The sequence below is a fragment of the Manacus vitellinus genome, unplaced genomic scaffold (genome assembly GCF_001715985.3).
Source record: "Manacus vitellinus isolate BGI_N305 unplaced genomic scaffold, ASM171598v3 scaffold_14_pilon, whole genome shotgun sequence".
Lineage (NCBI taxonomy): Eukaryota > Metazoa > Chordata > Aves > Passeriformes > Pipridae > Manacus > Manacus vitellinus.
In genome coordinates this window covers 12,749,558-12,758,652 of record NW_021939063.1, presented here as the reverse complement: position 1 = coordinate 12,758,652, position 9,095 = coordinate 12,749,558, and the positions used below count along the sequence as shown (strand labels likewise).

The 9,095-nt window shown below is 39.2% G+C and overlaps 1 protein-coding gene across 4 annotated transcripts in view; it reads right to left on the bottom strand.

Annotated features, from left to right (window-relative positions):
* The window catches only part of ASB14 (ankyrin repeat and SOCS box containing 14), a 20,445-nt gene extending 11,350 nt beyond the window's left edge, over positions 1-9,095 (bottom strand). For 2 of the 4 annotated variants that reach the window (XR_001920129.3, XM_018068523.3), the window contains exons 1-9: positions 8,340-9,095; positions 6,966-7,177; positions 6,394-6,449; positions 5,578-5,709; positions 5,322-5,480; positions 4,034-4,279; positions 2,574-2,745; positions 1,090-1,633; positions 85-238 (exon numbers count right to left, since the gene is read on the bottom strand). Coding sequence is in view for 3 of the 4 variants with exons in the window: in XM_018068523.3 (XP_017924012.1) it covers positions 85-238; positions 1,090-1,633; positions 2,574-2,745; positions 4,034-4,279; positions 5,322-5,480; positions 5,578-5,709; positions 6,394-6,449; positions 6,966-7,093 (1,591 nt within the window). In the remaining variant the exon portion in view is untranslated. The remainder of the gene's footprint in view (positions 1-84; positions 239-1,089; positions 1,634-2,573; positions 2,746-4,033; positions 4,280-5,321; positions 5,481-5,577; positions 5,710-6,393; positions 6,450-6,965; positions 7,178-8,339) is intronic. The other 2 variants (XM_018068524.3, XM_018068525.2) reach the window with 2 other exon arrangements.

Sequence of the window (9,095 nt, the reverse complement as noted above, 5' to 3'; positions counted from 1 at the left end):
AGAATGCAAATGAAAATACTACCAGCAAAAAGGCCCCAGTCCCCAAACAGCTTGTTTTCATTTCAAATGTAAACAGATACTTACTTAAAATGAAATGGATGTCTGGCCAGAGTTTCTGTTCTTTGAGGACTGCTTCAAGCTTCCAGCAGATCTTGACGTGATCAACATAGTCTAACATCACTCGCACTACCTTCCCAGACAGGTGCTTCAGCCATGACAAGGTTATCACTTCACAGAACTGAGAGAATGTTTAATGAGATACTATTCAATACTGCTGCAAATGATTTCTGTCTATGCAGGACAAGAGCAACTGAATGACTTGAGGAGAAGCCAAGGCAGAACGAGTGTTCTGTCACTCAAGGGGCTTCAGAGGCTGTCACAGCTTGTGTTAAGCCTCACCAGTAGAATCTGAAAATCTGAGAGATGGTTATTTTGTACTAGATCCAAAAATAAACTTAAGCAACTGCATATTTGGTACCTAAATGCTTAAAAAAAAGTGCTACGAATACCTAAGGGGAATTTAGACTCCTGTCCTAGCATGCTGAACAGGGGGATCCACCAGCCCAGTGCACCCCTCAGCCCTTTAGTTAAAGAAGGGTTTATCAGTTTCAAATGGACTTTACAAACTGCTGCTCAATGACACTGATGGGTGTCTCCAGGACCCTCTTTAGGTTGGTCCAGGCTTGTTAACTGCTGCTCAGTGCTTATCCTGCCAGCTCCAGGGTGTTTAGAACAGCCTTCCAGTGTTGGTGTTACCGTACAGGACAGGGCAGGGAGCCAGCCTGCAAGTCCCTGCTCTCACAGCATGGACAAGACTGCTCTGGAAAACCAATGCCATAGTGATCATCAGATATCATAAGCTATTTTTTCACAAATCAGAAATACAGTTTGCAATCGTTTTCTGCCATGAAGCAGGCCTCGTGGCAACATCTATTCGATTTTAAAGCCCTGTCTATTCCTATCTTTATGTATAAACTGCCTTACAGTTTCAAACCTTCCTTTTCTGACGCTGCACTACGTCCCTTTTCATTCAGTTTTAGGAGGGACACTGGTAGCAGCACAGCACACGGGGCCGTGTGCTGCACTCACCATCGTGTCTTTGATGACAGTGGAGGTCCAGCCGTCAGTGACATACTGCGAGTGGCAGTGGTTTCCCCCGGGGCAGTCAAAGCAGCGCTGCACGTTGTACCCGTAGTTGAGCAGCATCCTGAGCATGACCTCGTCCTTCAGGGCGTACTGCAGCGCCGAGGGGAAGTGCGTGGTGTTCACCCTGCAGAAGTAATTCACGTTGGCCCCGTGGCGGAGCAGCAGGTTCATTAACTCGTAATTGCCCATCCTCAGGGCGATTTGCAGACAGTTGATGGGATCCTGGTTTGTCAGGGCTCCGGCGTTGAGCAGCAGCCGTGTGGAACAGAGATCCCCGTTGGACACAGCGAAATACAGGGCTGATTTGCGGTGGTCATCGTAGCCTTTGCGAACTCGCTGATCCAGCATAAAATTGGCATCAAACCCAGACTTGAGGAGAAACTCGAGGCACTGTGGATGTGCTCCTGCTGCTGCTGAGTGAACTGGACTTATCCCACTTTCTTTAATGGCAGCAAAATCAGTAACTGGAACTAAATATTTTAGGGCTCTGAAAAATTTTAAAAAAGAAGAATCTCAGGTTCTTAAACATATTGCTTCACTTAATTCATCTTGGAATTTCTCTGTGTTGCTGGACTTCAGAATTCATCATGACTGTAAAAATCATCTTAATCTACTAAATCAGTACCTTGACAAGTATTGACTTGAATTGCTAACAATTAAATTTCAATGGATACTGACTTAACACCTGCTATACGTAAAATATTATTCTATTATACTATAATAGAATAAAAATATTAATCTATATTCCATTTATATATATATATATTTATTTCATTAACAACCCCATTCCTTGCTAGAGGTTTCCTTTTCAATAGAAGCTTTTCCTAAATGTCAAGAGCACAATATTATTGCTTAACCTGTAGGAATTAGGTAATTAATAGAATATACTATATTTTAACATGAATAGATATAATCTAAAATGTAATATATACATTTAAGTTTAAATATAACTTAATACATTTAAAATCTTACCATAGGAATTAAGAATCCTCAGATTCTTGTTTCTCACTTACTGGTTGTGATTTTAGCTAAAATATCTTCCAGTAACCTTACTGTCTTTTAAATAAGGATAACTCTTATTCCTTAACTCTATTTGCCTGTTTGGTATATTCACCTTGCTGTGATAGGATGGAAATGAGACACAGACCAAAAGAGAGTGAGGACATCCCAAGAACCTCAGCATCAGCCTGGACAGTGTTATTATTTGTGACAAGTAGGGAAATACTACAGGGATTAAAATGTTTAGGATAAAGTGATTTAACACTGACTGGTCTCTTACATTCAGACACAGAATGGTATATTTACACAGTCAAAACCAATTCCTTGTACAGAACTTCAGATTTGCTGCCTGCTTTGAATGAGATAGGATTAGCAAAATTAATATTTCTGGTATCATTACTACTTGATTTTTAAGTATATTAACTCACAGAAAGTGTCCTCTATATGCAGCTCTGTGGATTGGCAAATGACCCGAGTGCTTTGGTACATTGGCATCAGCCCCATATTCTAGTAAAAGACTCACAGAATCTGGATTTCCTCCTCCTGCTGCTTCAAATAATACAGAAGCACAATCCATTGCCTGTGAAAGAACATCTGCACCTGGAAAGAAGCAGTGAGGATTTTCAGAGGAGTCACTGTACACACCCAGCCATAATGAATGTCTCCAACCCTCCAGTGATGGGTATTGGGAATTTTATTCTTCACCAAATAAAACCAATGTGGGAACAAACCTTCATGCTGGATCCTTGATTTTAGATGTGTTTATGTAATCCTGGGAACAAGATGGTCCAAAGTGCTTTGAATACAATTACATGGTAAGAATTGCTGCTAGAACTGGGCCAGCAAATGGTTTGGTTCTTATTCATCCAAACAATTGCTTTTTGGCTTACATAGAATGCTCTTCAAATCTTTTACTTTACAAAGACCAGACAGATAGAACTGTAAATATGAGAGAACTCAGTATCAAAAAGTTCATGCAATCCAGTTCCAGTGCTGCTGAACCACCATGTAAAATTCCCCACAATAAATGTTGTCAGGCCTTCCCTAAGATGACCTGTCCACATGAGAAAACAATAGAGCATTTAAAAACAATTACAAATATAAAACATTTGTGAAATAAAATATTAATATATTATTTTAACCTTATAAAATGTGATTTTTATCAGGCCTTTACTTAACTACATCATAACAACCCTCTTGGTGCAGATAGCACTTAATATTCTTTAGTAAGGCGAATTATTTCTGCTGCTGTTTCTAAAGGATATCTTACAATAATCAGTTTTAATCCAATCACAGAACTTGCAGAAGACTAATAAAAATGTATGTAAATAGACTAAATACTTTAGCCTATGTATATGGGTACTGAGATAAGAACAATTTTTGGCCTCTGCATTCAGGAATACTTTTCTCTGTTGGGACAAGGACTCGCTTTGTCCCATTTGGGCTTTAAACATTTCAGTACTGCACGTGTGGCTCCCAATTTCTATTCACTTGAAGAACACCACCACTGAAGCTACATGTTACTAAAAACAGAACCACAGAGTAGCTGAGGTTGGAAAGGATCTCTGAAGAATGTCCAGTCCAGCCCTGTGCTCAAGCAGGGTCAGCAACAGCAGGTTGCCCAGGACAGCATCCAGTCAGGGTTTTAGTGTCTCCAAGGAAGGAGATTCCACAAATCTGCATGACCTGTCCCAGTGTTCAGCCACCCTTCCAAGACAGAATTTGCCAGGTTTCAGTTGGTGCCCATTGCCTCTTGTCCTGTTATTGGGCACCACTGAGGAGAATCTGGCTCCGCATTCTTTATTCCATTCCCTCATTTATAACCCTGATGACAGACCCCCACCCTGAGCCTTCTCTCCCTGTAAGATCCTATATTATAAAGTCTTACCTTTGTGCAGTAAGAGCTCCATAATTTCTGTGTGTCCCATCTGTGCAGCCAGTGCTAGAGGTGTGAGCCCATATCCACTGCGAGGGTCAGGATCCGCTCCGGAATGAAGGAGAAGCTCCACCAGATCCTTCCTGCCCAGTCTGGCTGCCTCGTGTAGAGCAGTTCTCTTGTGGACACACTGCAAATCCACTTTGGCACCAGATCTTATCAACAAGGAGGCAATCTCATAGGAATCCTGTTTAATTGCTGTAGCACAACAAGCAAAGCATCAGACAGAATGTTATTCAATGCTATTCCACACACTGTGGCTTCTGCAATGTGGCAGCCCAGGAGAGCTGTTCCTGCAGTGCTCTTTATACACTGAGAAACGTCACCCTACACTGAAAGGTTTAACTTATCAACAAGTCTGTTCTTTGCTTCCAGGACAGCACTAACCATAAAAATAAACCATGTTATGGTAATCTCTCTCTGTAATCCTCTGTTGTGTTTGGTGATGGAACAGAACACAGCTTTCCTTACCACTAGATGGAGGCCACATCCAGGGCCTTGGTGGAGTCAGGAGCTGTCAGCAGAGCTCCATTTAAACTTCATAAGCAGTTACTACAATATGAAACAAAGTTTAAAATCATTGTGTCATATACCTTCTTAGCTTAATAAGCCTGAACTGTTGAGTCCGTAAGGATCTTAAAAGAGAAATTTGCATTGGCTTTCCCTCCTTCCCTCCTTCTCTCTTTGATCTTCCAGGCTGTGCAGGGTAGCAAGTGTCCTCCATCAAGATAGCTTAGGCTGAGAAGCTTCATATGCCACAGCTGCTTGAAATACCCCTGACAGCATCCTGTGATATGAGCTGTGATGTGCCATTATCTGGAACCTACACAGCAGCTTTAGATAAATCCCATACATCCCCATCTTATGGGATGATGCATTTTAATATTGTGCACTTCAAAAATGTCTAGGAATTCTCTACATCTTTTGTAAGCAGGTGGCCCTGACTAGAAGCTTCAGCCATTTCACAGGGATAGACTGGGGATCCTATAGATGGTTGGTAGGCTCTTTTTCTTTAACAACAGTTTTGGAAAAAACCCCCTTCCAATACTGAAAAATGTACAGGTTAATCCAAGAAACTTATAGTGCTCCTTTAGAACTCAGATAATGAGAACACACTTCCATTTTTTTGGCTAGGATTCAGTAAGAATTATGGCATCATAGCCCAAACTGAGGGAAGTAAATGAAATGAACACAGAACACCTAATTCCCTCACCTCTCCACCCCTAAATAAGGTATTCACCTATAACTAAAGGAGAATCTCCCTCTTCATTCTTAACATTGGGATTGCAGCCATTGATCAGGAGCAGGCAGACGTTCTCCACAAAGCAGTTCCTTACTGCCACCAGCAGAGGTGTTTCCCCTTTTAGAGTGGTCTGTTCCCACGTACTGGCATTGGAGGCTGAAATGCAGAACAGCAGAACACATTTGAATATGGCTGATTGATTAAACTCACTTTTGTAAAAACTTTTTGGTGGAAAACCAGGAGGACTCTGTACCTTTCATAGTTATTTCAAGGATGTTCTTATTTAGCTGTGCTGCAGCTTTGTGCACAGGAAGCCAGCCTTGCTCATCTGCTTCTTCAAAGGCAGAACTGTGCTTCACCAACTTCTTCAAGGTCTCTTCTTGGCCTGTGGTGTTTTAAGACAGACACATATCCCATTACTAACCATAAGACAAAATTCAGGCAACTAATACATTGAGTGCCATTTATCCCATCAGTGTATCTAGAATAAACAACCTGCTTTGTCAGAGCAATTTTTTCTCAGAGGAAAGTTTACAAGAATGCAACAATCAGTGATTAACATTGACTCACAAAGCATTTTGAATTAATCATGGAAAAAAACCTTACAATAACATTACTAAAATATTTCAAGTACAATCCTCTCGAGCAATATTGCATCTCATATTGGAATACACTAAAGTTTTGCAGTTAAGGAACAGTATTGGAACACTTCAGGTAGAGAAAGCTTTTTAATCTGGGTATCTTGCAAAGTGAAAAATGTTATGAAGTATTAATTGACTAATAAATTTATACTTCAAAACTGCTTATTTTAAAAGAAAGGCCTGGAATTTTCCCCTAATTTCAGGAGATGAAGCACTGGAATTTCTGAAAAGGGTGACACTTGAACCCATCCCATTACCATGATCCTATCTAGTAAGTTAGTTTGGATGTCCTGGTTTTAGTTGTCTTATTCTTCCCAAGACTATATAAAGAAAAACTGCACTTAAATCAGGTGATCAAACACCTCAAATGTAGGCATTGCTCAGCAATTCCCAGGAGTACAGGCTTAGTGTGAAGTATTTGTACTTAACTGTCTGAATTGCTGCAATTATCTTTCCATGTTCTTCACTTGCAGTAGACTGGAAACTGCACAAACAGAACAAGAATAGAGTGAGAAGTAAAAATTAATGTGAAGTTCAGGATATAATTATACCTTAATTAAAATACTCAAGTCTAGACTACATGTTAGATTTCTCTAAGTTACATGAATTTTGTCAGGGTTTATCACATTAAAACAGTTTTTGCTGGTCTTCCCCTGACATCATAAATATTGAATTTTTCACATAAAAAATTAAATACTAAGATGAGGGGAAGCTACCATATTAATCTAATTTTACATCACCTACTTATCTTCTTTATAAAGCCTTGTACTCCTTTAGATATTGATGTAACACATCATCTGAAAGGTTCATACATTCCCATATTTTCAAGGAAACAGGAATACTTTTTCATGGAGAACTCAGACCAAGTGAGCTACCAATGGTTTCCAGCACCCATGAGACAAGGCCAGAGCAATCCAACGTAGGGAGTCACAAAGGAAAGAAAGGTTACCATATGCTTACAATAATGCCAAAACCCAAAATAGAAGCATTAACTTATTACCTTTCAGCCTCTGTTGCACAGCCACTTGTTTCAATTTTATGCCTCTCTTGTAAGCTTTCCTGAATAGCTTGCTGGGTAGGGATTTCTTCATCAGAATTGTCATCAAACATATACATAGAATTATACATGGCAAACCAGCACAACCTGGATCACTTTGTGCAGGGAAACACTGCTTTTTAATTGGAAGCAGATGTTAAATCTTCAGGTTCAATCTGAAGTAACAGAAACAGCAGTCACTGTTACAGTATCGAGAGAAATGAACACAGCTTAAAATAAATGAATTGGAACTTCCATCTCAAGCTTCAGCCTTCTCCCAAGGGTTTAGGTTTGCACTGCAGAATTATTCTATTTAGAACAGAGTAAAGGTTTTCTACTCCTGTAGCATGTCCCAGCTTTTTTCTCTGTTCCACAGACTGAACATACAGAATAGCTACTTGTTCTGGCGTTGCTTCCTAGAAAGCAACAAAAATAGGCAAAGCTTTGCTTTTAGATAAACAGTCATTCCCTCTTAAGTCATTTAGACACTCAAATATCATCACAATCAAGCTCTGATGTTTCCTTAGTGGGAAAACAATTGTGCAATAAAACACAGGATGCTTTTCCTGTTTGTTCACAGCAGGCCTGGAAGGGAAGGGCAAGTGAAGGACATGAAATTTTTTAATAACAGCTCTTGTTCAAACTGTTTCAACAAAGACATTGTTAGGGCAATACCTGGTAGTCAGGAAAGTATTGGAGATTTGTGCTATTATGTGCACCAGCCATCCAACTGAAACAACATCAAACATGCTTGGAAAAACACCAACTTCACCACCTTATGTACCAAATCTACTGCCTTTTACAACAGATAAACTCACAATTCTGCCTCCATCCATGCATGCCTGTTTGCTTCTGAGACTTTTAAGGGATATATCCAAAATACTGCAACAGTATATATCCAAATACAAGCAGAAATAAAACACACTGGTGTAACCACAGTTGAGTTAATAACACACAAAAGCTTAAGAATAGCATTATTTAAAAAAAAAACAAACAACAAAACAAAACAACAAAAATCAACCAAAACCAAACCCAAAATCCAAACACGTAAAACTTCTCCATATTGAAAGGGTTCAATTGAAGATTGCAAGACAAACAATGGAACATAGAATTAAATCCAACAGGTACTATATTAGGGCTAAATGTTAAAATTTAAGAAGAAATAATAAAAAATCATTAACAATCAAACTGATCACTAAATAGCATAGTATTTATGTGTTAAGCATATGTGTTAAGACTGTTAAGCAGTCCCACTGTCCTTCTGTATATTCAGCTACATGCTATTATAGGTTTAAATCACAGATGGTCTGTTAGGCTCAAACCTCTCATCTGTTTTACCTCATCAAAACATCCACCTCTGTCTTCCAAGACAGTTGGCCTGAAAGAAACCCTCAAAACTACAGGGAAAAATAAAATAAAATAAATAAGTAAAACTGAAAGCAAGTAAACAAATTGGCAAAATGAATGAGCACAGCAAAATTAAGGAAGTTGTCAACATGTCACTTACAAAGTTTGGAGTAATTCTAGAAACATCCTAAAGTTGGGCAGCAGTAATTCACAGCAAACCTGCAGCATTTAATTTGTTACCTGATCCACCTAATGTGTGATTGCAAGGCCTTGCTCTGTAATAGCACATGTAGCAAAGAAGAGAAATATTATTAGCAACATACACAGACTGTTAGTAATGGATTATACTACGGCACAGTGAGTACAGAAACATTTTAAGTCTAGACTACTTCTTTTTCACAAACTGACTACTAATTTTCCTATGAATTGAGAAAATATACTGGTTTTCCTCACCTTCTGAAAGAGGGAAGACCTCACACTTTGAAGAAGTAATTATTAAGTTGAAAGTGATATTTTCAGGATTGCAAATGATCTCTGTAGAGCCCATGTCCATTAATAGCTCCCTATAAATACCCGATCATGAGACAGGCTGGGACTTTGTCCATGTTTCTTTCACACAGGCCAGTAATGTTTAATAATCTGACCTGACAAATGGTATCAACAAAAGAAGGAATTAAAAGTCCAGTTTCCTCGTAAAAACTCTCATGTTTTTGGAATGAGAATTTGAGAACTATAGCAGTAACTGTT